At 43.2% G+C, this 13,872-nt stretch overlaps 1 protein-coding gene across 1 annotated transcript; it reads right to left on the bottom strand.

Moving 5' to 3' along the window:
• Window positions 1-9,437: 9,437 nt before the first annotated feature.
• On the bottom strand, window positions 9,438-13,626 carry slc35g2a (solute carrier family 35 member G2a). Its single transcript, XM_036554419.1, has 2 exons — window positions 13,286-13,626; window positions 9,438-10,872 (listed from the first exon to the last, which is right to left on the bottom strand). Exon 2 carries the CDS (start codon window positions 10,847-10,849, stop codon window positions 9,596-9,598), a length of 1,254 nt encoding a protein of 417 aa, XP_036410312.1. The 5' UTR covers window positions 10,850-10,872; window positions 13,286-13,626; the 3' UTR covers window positions 9,438-9,595.
• Window positions 13,627-13,872: the final 246 nt, after the last annotated feature.

Below are 13,872 nucleotides of genomic sequence, written 5' to 3' on the forward strand. Positions count from 1 at the left end.
GATTTAGCACAAGAATGTCTCCAATTATGGTTAAAGTTTCAAGTTGGGCACAAACAAACCACTCTTCTCTTATGTGTGCTACAACTGATAGTAGTTTGTTTCATCTTAACTCAGCTACAGCATAGAGAGGCTATGGTGTGGCCACACTGATCACACCTTGATCACAAATGGGCAACTCTTCAAGTGCTTGATTGAAAGAAATATCTAAACAAGTCTGCACGATAAAAAAAAGGATCATGCCATCTGATTGCTTGTCACAAAATATGTGTGCTAATTGACAGGTTAGAATTTCAGACCGTGGTCATTTACTTATCTCCGAATCCAGTGGGGTTCATATGCTGCTGTTCAGTGAGAAAATGGCTTCAGAGACCCGTGTGTGGTGATAATGGTACCCTTCTGATGGTGCAATGATTCCATTGCTGTTCGTGAACGTCAGTTGAGTTATCTTTCCTGTATAATTGCCAGTTATGACCACCAGTGACATGAGGCACCAGGTCATGTGATGTATTTTCACCGCACTAGGTGAGTGAAAATATCTCTCTACAGACACTGGGTTAATGTTCTCTTTTAAAGGAATGATGCTAAGTTCACTGCCTGTGGTTTATATTCGGGTACCATGGAAAAAGAGAAAAGGAGTATTTAACAGAGAAGACAGTAGAATCCGTTTATCTGAAACCAGTCAAATTCAGTTGTGTGTGTGTGTGCGTGTATGTTTGTGAATAGTTTATTTATTTGCTTATTCCATTTACAAAATTTGACTGAAATATCTTTCTCATATTTATGTACAGATATTAGTGACAGCTGGTGAGTTTCGCAATCAACATGTATGTCAATTTACAGTTTTTCTCAGTCACACTCACGCAGCAACTGAAACTGCAGTCATTAAATCTCAAAAGCCTACGTTGCTCCCTCAATACCCCATGTTTTTGGTAAAATGTCAGTTTCAGAAGAAATGCAGAACCAAAAATATGCATGTAGGTGAGAATTTCCTGCCTCCTCACCGAAGTCAGGATCTCATGGTCAATATTACCTTCCTTAATATCACAACCCTCTAAATGTCATATTTTTTCGGATCTACTTGCTACACCATGGATTTCAATGTATTCAGTTTGTTGTCACCTTCATAGTAGCTAAATATAGCTTTTTGTACCTATATTGTGTAGCTGTACTTGTACTGTGTATCGTTTTAAACTAATTTATTCAACCAGTAATGCCACACTGAGCTGTAAAACATCGTGAACAGCCAATCAAAGTCAGTGGGACAGTGTTGTGAAGGGAGATAATTAGCTAAGCTAATACTGGTTAGAGCTTGTCAGCTGTGCTGAAGATGTCCACTCCAACTCCAAGCAGTCAGCCATGCACACCTCTTCATAGCTTCGGTCAAGCTTCTGTTAATGTTCACTTTCAATTCTTAGGCTTGTCAGGACATCTCAGGTAGGATTAGTTGCCTGAACTACCACCTAGTAACATGTTTTTGCTTATATTATAGCTTGCTCAGGCTTCTACTCGTGTGCTAGCTGCTTCAGTTGCTATGTTTCAGTCCTGGACCTGAGGCTTGGGTGTAGTGAGAACGTCAACAAAAACAGGTGTAGCTTGTTTTAAACTTCAACTTCCCAAGTTCTGCTCTCCGAGAGAGGTTAAGACATGATGAATGAGCATCTGTATGCCTAGCCCTTTGTTTCAGCTGTCCATAAAATATTTAACTGTTTTAGCCAGCTGGAAAGGTGAAGACGTATTTTGCTACTTGTTAGCTTTTTTTTTCTTGTGCTTTGTTTGACTTACAAACAGCACAGCCAAAATAGCATCTCATTTTCAAGGGAGGTGATCTGCTTCTATTTAGCTACGTTAGCAGTGAGTATACAGTAGCTTTGTAAACAGTATTGTTTGATCATCTTGCTTGTTAACACGAGAAATATTAATGTAATCTTGAGAAATAGTGCACAGCAGTTGTCTTGTTCTTAATTTACTTTGCTGTGGGCTGTTAATAATCCTCAATGACACTGTTGCCAAGCATACTATGTGATTAAAACACTGAACTTAAACAATAACCATGTAACACTGTGAAAGTACTACAGTATAGGAATGCAATGTTCAAAATGCAATTTAGGTTATTTTCTTCAACAGTAAAATTTATGAACATGCATTGTGAAAATACTGCTCTCCAAAACTCCAGCACTTTTGGACAATAATAGAAACCCATTAACATCACATCCTGCTTAATATATTTGCAGAGGTGACATGAAGCTCATTACTCTCTGCAAAGCTTGGATGTGGTTTATGTAAATTCACATTCCATATGTGCAATAGCAAATTGCTTAATTTCACAATTATCAGGCTGCTCTTCGCTATGAATAAAAGGGGCCACAGGTGAGTTCTCCTTTGTTGGATGGAAATGAGGGACAAACGCCACAGGTGGAAGAGGAAGAGGAAGAGGGAGATCACATTTTATCTCAAATGAGATCAGAGCGGCCTCTCTTCTCTGGCCCGTGATTGGTTTGGAGGTCACGCACACTTCCCCATGGACTTCCTCCCTCCCTGACCCCCCATAGATAAGTTTTTTTCTGTCTGCTGCTGGAAGGTTCATGACAGCAATCCCCATGGGCAAGACCAATCTCTCAAAGCCACGGCGAAGACACGCAATTATGCATCACTGTGGATGCTTTCAAAGGCTGCTCCACCAGGCATGCCATGCTTTTGCTGAGGTATACAGCCTTACGTTACATTACATTATTGTCATTTAACAGATGCTCTTATCCTGAGCGGATTACAGTTTTATCCGTTTGTACAGCTGGATATTTACAGAGGCAATTATGGGTTAAGTACCTTGCCCATGGGTAATGCCGCAGTGCCCCGGTGGGGACTGAAACTGAGCACTTATCCACTACGCCACACTGCTGCCCTGCAGCCTTAGAGAATGTTCTCTCTGGTGCAGATGAAGCCACACTGCCTGATGGAAATTAAGGGCTGGATGTTCTGTCAGTTACAGTATGATAAACTGTAATTTCACATGAGAGTCTGCTGTGACACCTGGATCTAACTCAACCAGGGAAAAGAAAATATCAGTAAAATGTAAGCTGCAAACAGAGAGAATGGGTAGAAATGACTCATAGGACTCAACAGTCAATTAAAAGGGTCAGACATTCACACATCACATTGGTCACATTGGTTTGCGCAACGGTTAGTAATGTTGATCATGTGAGCTGTTGACAACGGAAGCGTGGTTTAGGTGGAAGTATCTGTTTTTGAGAGACGGTAGTTTGCATCCAAAAAAGCACCACGGTGTTTGGCAGGTGCGTTTCGCAGTCTTGCCGGGTGAAAGGCCAGCTGGAACTGGATCCAGCTGCTGCAGTTGGATGCTGGCTTCGGCCGGTGAGCCTGTTAATCGCGACACAGTCAGAGGCAGGTCTGGGACAGCCGTCGGTCTAAAGGTCGCCTCTCTGCCCGCGCCGTTTCCTCGCTTGACGGCTGCCACCGGTGCACGCTCATTTGCATAATCCTTCTTAACAGCCGTGAATTATTGATGAAGCACAATTTAGCCCTCTCATTTGGCTGCGCCTCCTGCAGTACTCGCGGTATCACTTTAATGCCACACGTTAAAAAGCACGCCTACCCTTGAAAGATCTTGTTGTGTGATCTTATCGGCTCCTGTGGAATTGCTATGTGTGGTTTAGAAGTCGCTGCAGACAGGTTTTGATTTGGTAATAAATTGGGTGCAAGAGGATATTAAATCAAAGGGCACTGAATGTGTGCGGTGTTTCTGTGGTTATATTTGTTTATGTGGTCATGTTTATGTGTTTGATTATGCTGGTATTTCTTAAATATTTGTCACCCTGAAGAATAGTGGTAATAATGTCATAATAATCATCATTCATTCCGCAGCATTGTTTTGTTTCAGATGAAGGAGGACCCCCCCCCCCCCCCCCCCCCCCCCAGAGGCTGGTGGATCTGTATGCACCTCGACATCAGCAGGAATGATCAGATAAAAGGTGAAGTGTGTGTGTGTGTGTGTGTGTGTATATGTATCTGTGTGAGCCTATCGTTGTGTGCATTTGTGTGTCTGTATGTGTGTATTTGCCTGTGCTAGTGTGTGTGTGTGTGTTTGTATAGGCATCTGTATTTACCTGTGGTTGTGTGCATACACGTATCTGTATGTATGTGTGTATTTCCCTGTGCTTGATTGTGTGTGCATGTGCAGACGCATACGTGTATAAGTTCGCCTATCTCTATTGATTTGTAAATGACAAAGAAAAAGGCTAAAAAGTAAGGTGTGTGTGTTTGTTTGCAGGTGTGCTCATACTTGTGTGTGTGTTTGTGTGCATGAGCATTCATGTGTGAGTGTTTCTGTACGTGTGTATTTGCCTGTGCTTGCACATGTGTGTGTGTTCCTTCCTTGTTTGCTTGTTGTGTGTGGTATGTGTGTCTGTGCTTGTGTGGTTGTGTGCATGACTGTGTGTGTGTGTGTGTGTGTGTGTGTGCCTATGCTTGTGTAGTTGTGTGCATGAGTGTGTATGTGCCCGTGTATGTGTGTGCTTGTGGGTGTGCTTTTATTGAGCTGTAAATTGTCAGTCGGTGAAGCAGAAAGAGGCTAGCACTGCATATTAATGATTGATTACATCTCTGAGTGATTTATGAAAGTTCCAGTGTGAGACATTCTCACATCGCTCACTATCTAATCATTCAAATTCAATATAAAAGTCAACATTTAAGAATGAAAGGGATATGCAGTCATAAATATAACACGAGGACTTAATATCTTAGATGGCAAAAAATTCTATTCCCATAACACATTCATCAATGGGCCTTGATGATAGTAATAACCAAACAAAACACAGCTGCATAACTGTTGACAGTTTATGGCTGGATTTTGTCTAATGATTTATCAATTGTAATGGATGATGTATAAATGTCTTGAAACCAAACACACTGTGGGAGTTATTCACAGATTATTGATTTGTTGCAAACATAACTCATTGAGTTCTTTGTGCAAACTCTTACATATATATGTATTGCAACTGTCAGACCCACCTCCAGCCACGCCCACGCTCTGAGTCGCCTGAGTTTTGACCACCTGCAGCTAATTCTGTTAATCACCACTGGGATTTAAGGACTGCAATTCAGGCACCTCTTTGTGAGGTATTGCACTTGTATGCTGAGCTGGTGTCTTTGTGGTTGTGCTTTGCGCTTTTTCCGTTTAGACCTGTTTGCCTGTATGTTGACTCTGCTTTTTGTCTGGCGGTTTGGATTTGTGGACTCTATTAAAAGTACTGGAGCTCTGCACTTGGGTCTTCTGACTCTTTCGTTACAGCAACATTTGCATGTAACGTGGAGTGGTTCAAATCTGCACTTTACGTTAAAGATAACGCAAATTCCTCACAGTCCAAAAAAGCCCTCATACCAAAGAAAATGTTCAAATCGAATAATCTGATATTTATTTGGCTGTCTAACCTTTAGATTGACCAATCATTACCTCCAATCCCTTCTTTCCCACTCCTGCCCCTGCTTACCTACATATCCTGGGAGGGAGTCAACGATCGGTTTCAGCTCATGAATATTCACGTAAAAGAGTCCACTTCGGTCAGGAGTGTCGCGTCAGTGAGAGCGCCAAGCAATGCTGAGCCCACAATGCCTGCCTGGCGACAGGAAGCGGGGTATTTTTCCTGGGAACGGCCCGAACGGACCCCGGCAACCGGGTTGCGTGAAAAGGCAAGCGGCACTCCGCAGGATACGGTCTGTTTCCTGCGCAAATGGACACCCTCGTCGCGCTGAAGCCATTACCACAGCCGTGACCCCATGACCGCGGCCTCCCCTCTGCTGCCCTGCGTATCAGCCGCGCGTGTTACAGCATGAGGACGGAAACATATGTGGCCAAAGACAGATACACCATACTGTACAGTATATGTAGAAATAGATGTATTCCATCTTAAATAGTATGCTGGATATTTTGATGTAATTAAACGTATTGCTTTCATTATGGATTTTATACTTCAGCATATCAGACTTTTTTTTGAGAACCCAAGTCATCCTCGTTTCATTTTTCAGGATATTTACACGTGCTTATTGTGTGCGCAAATAAATTTAACTGAGAAAATATTTATACATTCATTTGACAAAGGCCTTCAAAATGATAGCGTTTTAGACTGAAATCTCGCAAAAGGTAAAATTGCAGAAGTGCGCCGTCCAGTGTTCACTAGCAAGAACTTTCCCAGATGTCCCGGACGTGGTGACTCAACGCTGCGGCAGCGTGTGATCTCTTGAAAAATCCAAATTGCTTTGAGGGCTTGGGTGAATTCAAAGCATGGCTGTTTAAAGTTAGGTTTTTTTACACCACTCTCTTTCTCACTGATTGAGCCGCAAAAGCATTCTATTAATGATGCCTGCGTTCTCTCTCTCTCTAAAGTCTGAATGAATTGCAATATTTCCTGTAATGTGTGCGATTTATATCCCTGTTTCAGCAATCGCATTAGAGTTGCATTATGCTCTCATTACTCCACCACATGTGACTGCTGACCATGCAGGTAAAGCGAATAGGTGTTACAGACTAATGCACATGTACAGCATTGGGTGTTTTTTTTTTCATAGAATCCCAAGTTGACTATTTTTGCTATGTTTGCTTCTATGTTTGCTTCTGACAACGAGCAGTTGTCAATTCCCCAAAAAGCCAATAATCTCATCATCATGCGGGACACAAAGAAAGCACGGTAGTGCATTGTGTGCAAAAAAGATCATAGTGATGTGAAGATAAATACGTCACAGGAAAATATGTTCTTGTTTTGTGATCATACCTACAGCACTAGCAAAACTCCGAAAATGACTTTGAACAAGAGTTACTGGTCTCAAGCAGTGTCTTGCTTCTATTCATCTTGAAATGTACCTTCACCGTCATGTCTGACTGTGGTCTGAAGCATGTCCTAACTATAAAAAGTGTAGCTTTGCCCTTGATGTGGCATTCCACGTCTGTAAGATAAGTCTGCCATCTTGTGGACACTTTGAGAAATGCTCTCATTACGAGTATTTATAAGAATAGATAAGTATACCCGTATATGAAGTGGATAAAAATTGCAACTCTGCTAAAAAAAAAAAAAAGTTTTTACTTGTGGTTAAACAATATTCTTCCTTGGAATTTTTACATAAGTTCAGTGATATAATTGCAATCAACTCAGCCTGAAAAAGTGAAGGACAGATTTAAAACGAAGAAGTCAACTAGATCAAAGCACTAAGTAACTGTACTACTCTTTTGAGTAGATAACTTGAGCTTGCCAGCAAGACCAGCCAATTACCTTACAAGTGAAAACAAGAGAATGAGAAGAAAAGTATATCACCAGTCTATATGAAAATACCAGACTTGATACAAACAAATTTTATAAATGATTTATAATTTATAAATGATATTTCCTCTCTTTTTATTTCAATATATAACTATTACATAATTGATGTGTTTCTCCAATTTCCCCAAATGTCTAAACTTGTGAATCTAACAACTTAAAAAAAAAAATCCCGTGGTCATTGAAAAAAAAAAATTCAGTGACAAGATTAATGAGCACTCACAAAAAAAAATATGTCACTACAGGGTAAAAGTTTACATCCAAAATAAAAGAAATAAACAGAAATAGTTTGGTGTAAACCACAGGATATTTTACTTATTGCCACATTCATATATTACAATTATCTCTGTACTTGGGAGTTTATTTTAGTATATAGTTTACAATATGTGTAATTTTACAATACAAAAATATATACATGAACTCATGTTTGTGAAAGTGGCACTAATTTATTTATCACATGTGAGGTGTAATTTGTTTTTTTTACATATATTAAAATATACACCCATTTTGGACTTTTAATTTTACCATATGTTACTTTCACATTCGTGCTGACACCAACAATGTGCTTCTTATTTTCAACTGGTAACAGTTCTGCATGGCTGCTATCTATCAACTAAATAACCGATTGAATAAAACATCCAGGTAAGGAACAGGCAAGAATTAAGGAATACTACACCTCTGACCTTAGGCCAGCCAAAGAACCATCTTATATCTTACGTTCATAAAATGTAATGAACATTACTGACTGCATTCACCATAAGAAAAGGATACATATTTTTTTCCCCTCTGCTACAAGTAGTTTGGCTGAATATGTGTACCTTAAATAGAAATTACATGTCAAGTACAGCATAACAGGTTGGTATTTTTGTATGAGTCAGCTCTTACTTTGAACTTTTTTTTCCAGTGGTTGCCGCCAAGAAATGACACACAAAGCCTTGAATATGTGTTCTGTGTACAAACGGAAAGTTTTGTAAGAAATATGTGTGAGTGTAATGGCGGAAAGGAAATGCTTTAATGGTAGGGGAAAAGGCATTTAATTTCTCCAGTGAGCAGATGGCCTTGCAGGCCTGTTAATGCATCTCCTGTGATCGTGCCGTGTGTTCTTACTGGCGATCGACACACACGGAACACTTTTGCGACACATGAGACGAACTGTAGTAACTGGACACTAATCTGCTAAATCAAAACACTGCCCCTAAAATTTCATACCACGTTAATTTTCACTTCAAATGCTAAACCATGTTGTTGCTGCCAACTCTGTTCGTGTGACCACACGTATGTTGTTTATAGCAAACAGTGCATTCGCTGACGTGGTTCCTTATTCCCTCGTGTTTCGCTCGTACCTTAGCCGTGCCGTTGCTAATCCGTGTTGTCGTCACGAATGCATGCCTGTCCCTGCAAGCAAATCGACAGCCAACACGCTTGTTTTCGAGCAGGAAGAAACGGCACGTTCCCGCTAAAAGTAGGTTGACTTGCATTAGTCGCTCGGAGATCCAGGATCGACATCCTCAGAGGGTGTCCCAATGCACATCGCTGCGTCACGCTTTCACAGTGTCAGTGGCCTAAAAATAGCGCCCATAACAGAATTTCGCAGCTTTCGCGCTTCATAATCGAGGACTCGCACTGCGGTTGTGGTCGCGTCATGTCTAACGGGAGCAGAGTTCTGACCTCGGTGTCACTTTCACCTTCCTTTGCTAACAGCAACAAGGATTACATCGATTGCCTCGGCTGAGAGAGGGCTGCACTGGCCAGGGCAATCAATAACAGTTTATTCATGCAACTCAGGCCCCACACACTCTTATCACTTCATGAGTGTGAATGAAACGGTTTGGCTCTTGATCTGACAGGCGAACGGTCAGACAACCCCACACCAGCACAACATAAACAAACTTTAGTTCAATTTCTGAATTTTCAAACCCTTTGTGATTATTTAGTAATATATTTGGGAAAATGTGGATTATCTGCTTGTCTGTGCTCTGACCTCTGTTTATAAAACCAATACAGTGGCTTTCTGTGCTTCCCTTCGCACAGACATTATTAGTTGATATGGTTTTATGGCTGAATTGATGCAAGAATCAAATTACGCTACATCTGAGAGAAATGCACTGTGAACCATTTTGAGAGAAATGCACTGCGAACCATTTTTTTTATTCCACACATTATCAATAACAAAGAGACGTTAACACAATTGGCACTCTTTCAACGACACAATACAAAATAAATAGATCTGGATTCAGACATTCGTGAGACTGTCCGGCCGCGAGAGGCCACGCTCATTTGATGGGCGAGTCGAGGATCTCCTCGTAATCCTGCCGCCTGCCCCTGCCCACCCAGTAGAGCTTGACGCCGGTGAGGACGAAGACACTGACGATTATGATGAGGCCGCCGACGACGTCGTAGGCCGAGGGGATCATGCGCAGCACCAGGAGCTGGAGGATCATGGCCACCACGATCTCCAGGTGCTGCACGGTGCTGACCAGCGCCGGGTGGAACCTGTTCAGGGCGTAGTAGACACCCAGGAACGCCACGGTGGAGCAGACGCAGATGCCGATGAGGTAGCCCCAGGTCTCCCCGTCCAGGGGGATGATGGGCTCCTGCATGATGAACATGGTGGAGGCGCCCCACACGGTGCCCGTCCAGCCGAAGGTGAAGAGCGCCGCCCACATGCTCACGCGCTCCTTGATGGCCCGGTAGACGATCATGGAGAGGGCGGCGGTGAGGCCCGCCATCACTGTCATGGTGTAGCCGAAGGCCTCCTTCCAGAAGCCCAGGGGGGACTTGTCTTCGCTCGCGATGTTGGGGATCATGACCAGGCAGAGGCCGAAGACGCTGCTCACCACGGTGACGATGTCCGTCAGGCCCAGCCGCTCGTCGATGAGCAGGAAGGCCAGCACGGCGCTGAAGACGGTGGTAGTGGCCCGCCACATGATGGTGCCGTTGCTGGGCGGCACGATGGCAAAGGACGTGTAGGCGCAGGTGATGGAGATGACATTGCAGACGCCGTAGAAGAACAGCCGCAGGCGGTAGCCTTTGGGCCCAAAGGGTGCCTCCTGGTGGTAGTAGACCACGATGATGGAGAACACCTGGATGACAGAGCGGATGAAGAGGAGCTCCAGGGAGGGCACCTTGGAGCGGTCGGCCGCCAGCCTCGTGATGAGGGCCACGCAGCCATGGGCCAGTGCCGCCCCAAACAGGGCAGCCCAGGTGACCCGCGAGGCGAACACTGAGGCCTCGCCGAAGCTCTGCAGCTGCTCCCCCACGCCATTATCCTTGTGCCCGCTGCCCACCGCAGGCTTTGGCCCCGGATCCATCGTGCCGAACAAAGTCCTGCCGCCCCGGGCGTCGGTCAGCAGCTTCTTGTCTGGGTTCTCCTCCACAAAGGCGCCGAAGTCCTCAAAGGAGGGCGCGTCGTCGTAGCCCTCGTCGCCTGGCTGCGGGAAGTGGGTGGCGTACTTCACCGTCACGGTGTTGGGGTGGATCTTCACCCTCTTCTTCCCGTGCTGGGACTTAGATGGGGACGTGTCCATTTTTCTTCAGCCTAGTGAAAATACTGGAAGGAGAAGGAAGCCCACAGTTTGGAATTGGTCTACATCAGCACAGCAACACAAAGACCACCCATAAATGTTGCCTCCTTTCAGCTCCTCAAAAAACTATCATGACCCAATAATTTTAAATCTCAATGACATTCATTTAACAGGACAGGGAAAGACCAGGCATTAAATGGTACTAGCAGCACTAGCAATGACAGCAACACAGTGTAACTGTACTGTTCCTGTGTCATTGGGTGGAAACAACCAGAGCAGTATCCCTTCAAGTCAGTGACCTTCAGCTGGGGCTCCTAGCTACTCCAGAAAAGAGGCGGCGCCACAATGCAGATGAAGCCGTTACATAATTCAAAACTTAATGCTCAGCTGGTCTCTCTCTTACTCTTATGCTTGGTGAAATTCCTATGAGAAATGTAAGTATTTAATGCCGGTTCAGAGTGCCTTCCCTAGAACACTGCAAAGTTTGTTCATTTGGACTGCGACCAATTAAACCAGACAAGGAAATCGCATATTGGTAATAGGTCAGTTTAGTACGGTGCAGCATGCGGTGATCATGTTATAGAAACAAGGCTGATTTTCGTAAATATACATTTGTCAGTGCCATGAGAGCAGAACTGGCCTCCTTTGACTTGTAAGCCATGTTCAAAATGCTTCATTATTTGCTAAATAACGAAATTTGTCAGAACAACGCTATTTTAGAGCTCGGCGTTACAACAGTCATGTAAGACTGTTATTAACCCATTAAGTTAATCCATGTGTTGCCACTGCCAGTATACCTGCAATCGAATGACAGCATTTTCCAAGAATACACACTTGAACACAGGCACACAGCACCACGAACAGCTGACAGAGTGGCAATTACGTAGCGTCCGCGTTCTACAGGCAGTAGCGTATCGGGAAGTGTTTTGACAACGATGCACATATTATATCTAACTTTAAATACAAATTAACTTATGTAGACCATTCCCGATGTTTAATGGCATTGTATGGTCTGTTTTTCACTGTATAACCTCACCAAAGATTTTTAATGTTACAGATCATTAAACCCTTTGCAAAATGGTTCATTTGCATTTACGTTCTGCCCTAAGAGAACTTAATCGTCTCATCACATAGAAACACTTCTTAATATGCATAAGAAATGTTCCAAGTGCTGGTGCATTTGTTTGATTGTTATTTTAATGATGTACACCAGTGAAGAAGTGTAAATGTGCGAAATATGTAGAGTATGTTTTACGTACAAGATACAGTCGTGTAAACACGATCTTGCTCTAATTAAAGTAAGCACTTAAGCTCACAGTCAGGAATGATTTGCAATTTCTAACAAACAACGTCGGTAATCACAGATGGAATATGATGTGATATAGGAACACAGTACGCAAGATGTATTTGTTCTGACTTTAATGAACAGTAGCATATTAGCACTGTAATGTTCCAAATGAACCTCACAAGGGGGCAGTAATATTTAGCTTATGGATTTGGCTTACGGTGAAATAAAGTGATGCTGAACAGATACAGTCTCTCGCCCTGGACATCAAACGCCAGTTATATTTTTTGCCTCAATCTCATTTCAAGGTTATTTTAGTCCGCCGCCGGTGCTGTTACACACTAGAAATGGTATGACGACAGCAGCCTTGGGACACGCGAAAGGGACCATTTCACAGAAGCCAGTTCTTTTTTTTTATCCAATGAGAAATCTGAATCATTTGTCCTTCGAGAGCCGCTACTGCATTTTCACGAGCTCTCCAGGCGGCATTGCTTGGGCAAAAGTCATCGTATTCTTAATAAATGATTTTAAAAACGTATAGTTTTAAATACTCCTTTGTCTTGTGAAAGACCACATAAACTATTTATGAGGGACGCATCGCTATACCACAGTAAGGCTTGAAAGCGTTATGCCGTTTCATATGGTGCCTATCCTTTCACTTAAGTATTTTGGTGGTCAGGACACAAATCTTATCCACGCAAATAGGAAGATGGTTTAAAAAAATGCGTTCAATACAAACCGCAATAAATAAAATTGTCCAAAGTCACATGATGATTAACATATTCAAGTCCTGAAGATTTTTAGATCAGCGCGTGAAATGCGTGTAAATTTCAAACCTAAATTACATGAAAATACACCTGTCCTTCATATTTCCTTCACTTTATGAATGAAACAGAATACGCACTAGACGTAAGGAAGCCACACACGCTCGCTCTGGTGCATACGTATCGTCTCTACGGCGATTAAAACCCCCGCGCTGAACCCGTTGTTCTTACACTGGATCATTCTGTCTGTTTCCAGACAGGCAGTGATCCAACATGAAGTGCAAAGATGTAGGCTACTTGAAGTCCTCAAACCATATAATGGACCAAAGAAAAAATATTTTACGTTGAATCTCCCTGGTTGGACCAAACCTCAGATATACCCATACTCACCTACTTCCTCAACACAAACGGATCTCCTAATGCGACACGTACAGTCTCAGTATCATAAATTACAGCGGTAATTCTCTTGTTTCCTTGATACAGAAAGCCGTGTGTGCCATCTCCCCATATTTCCCGAGAATGGATGGAGAGAGTCTGTCTCCAAAGAGACTCAACGCGTGCCGCTGGCTGAAGGTGTCTCCACGCCTCTTGATGGGCGCTATCCGCGGGTGCAAGAGCGCCGCACAGCTCTGCCGCTCCGGAGCGAGAAAGCCACCGTTTCTCAGATTCGGATTTTTTCCGCTATCATTTCGCCCGGACCTCAAATTCAAATGTGCCACATGAGCAGAAAGGTGGTGGTGGTGGTGGGAGGGGGGGGTTTCTGAAAGGATGTCGGTTGCTCTGAGCATGCGTCGAGACAGGCGGCTACAGTGGATTGTCATCACGATTGCTCTGAGCGCAAGCCAGTATCTGTCACTTTACTAGTGTAAAGTAACCAGAACAAGACGTCATTTAATTCGCATCATTACGGACCGCTGATGACTATAACACAGTTAACAATAACAATACTGTATATTGCGAGGATGATGTATAAGTGA

Source organism: Megalops cyprinoides, chromosome 20 (assembly GCF_013368585.1).
Source record: "Megalops cyprinoides isolate fMegCyp1 chromosome 20, fMegCyp1.pri, whole genome shotgun sequence".
NCBI lineage: Eukaryota > Metazoa > Chordata > Actinopteri > Elopiformes > Megalopidae > Megalops > Megalops cyprinoides.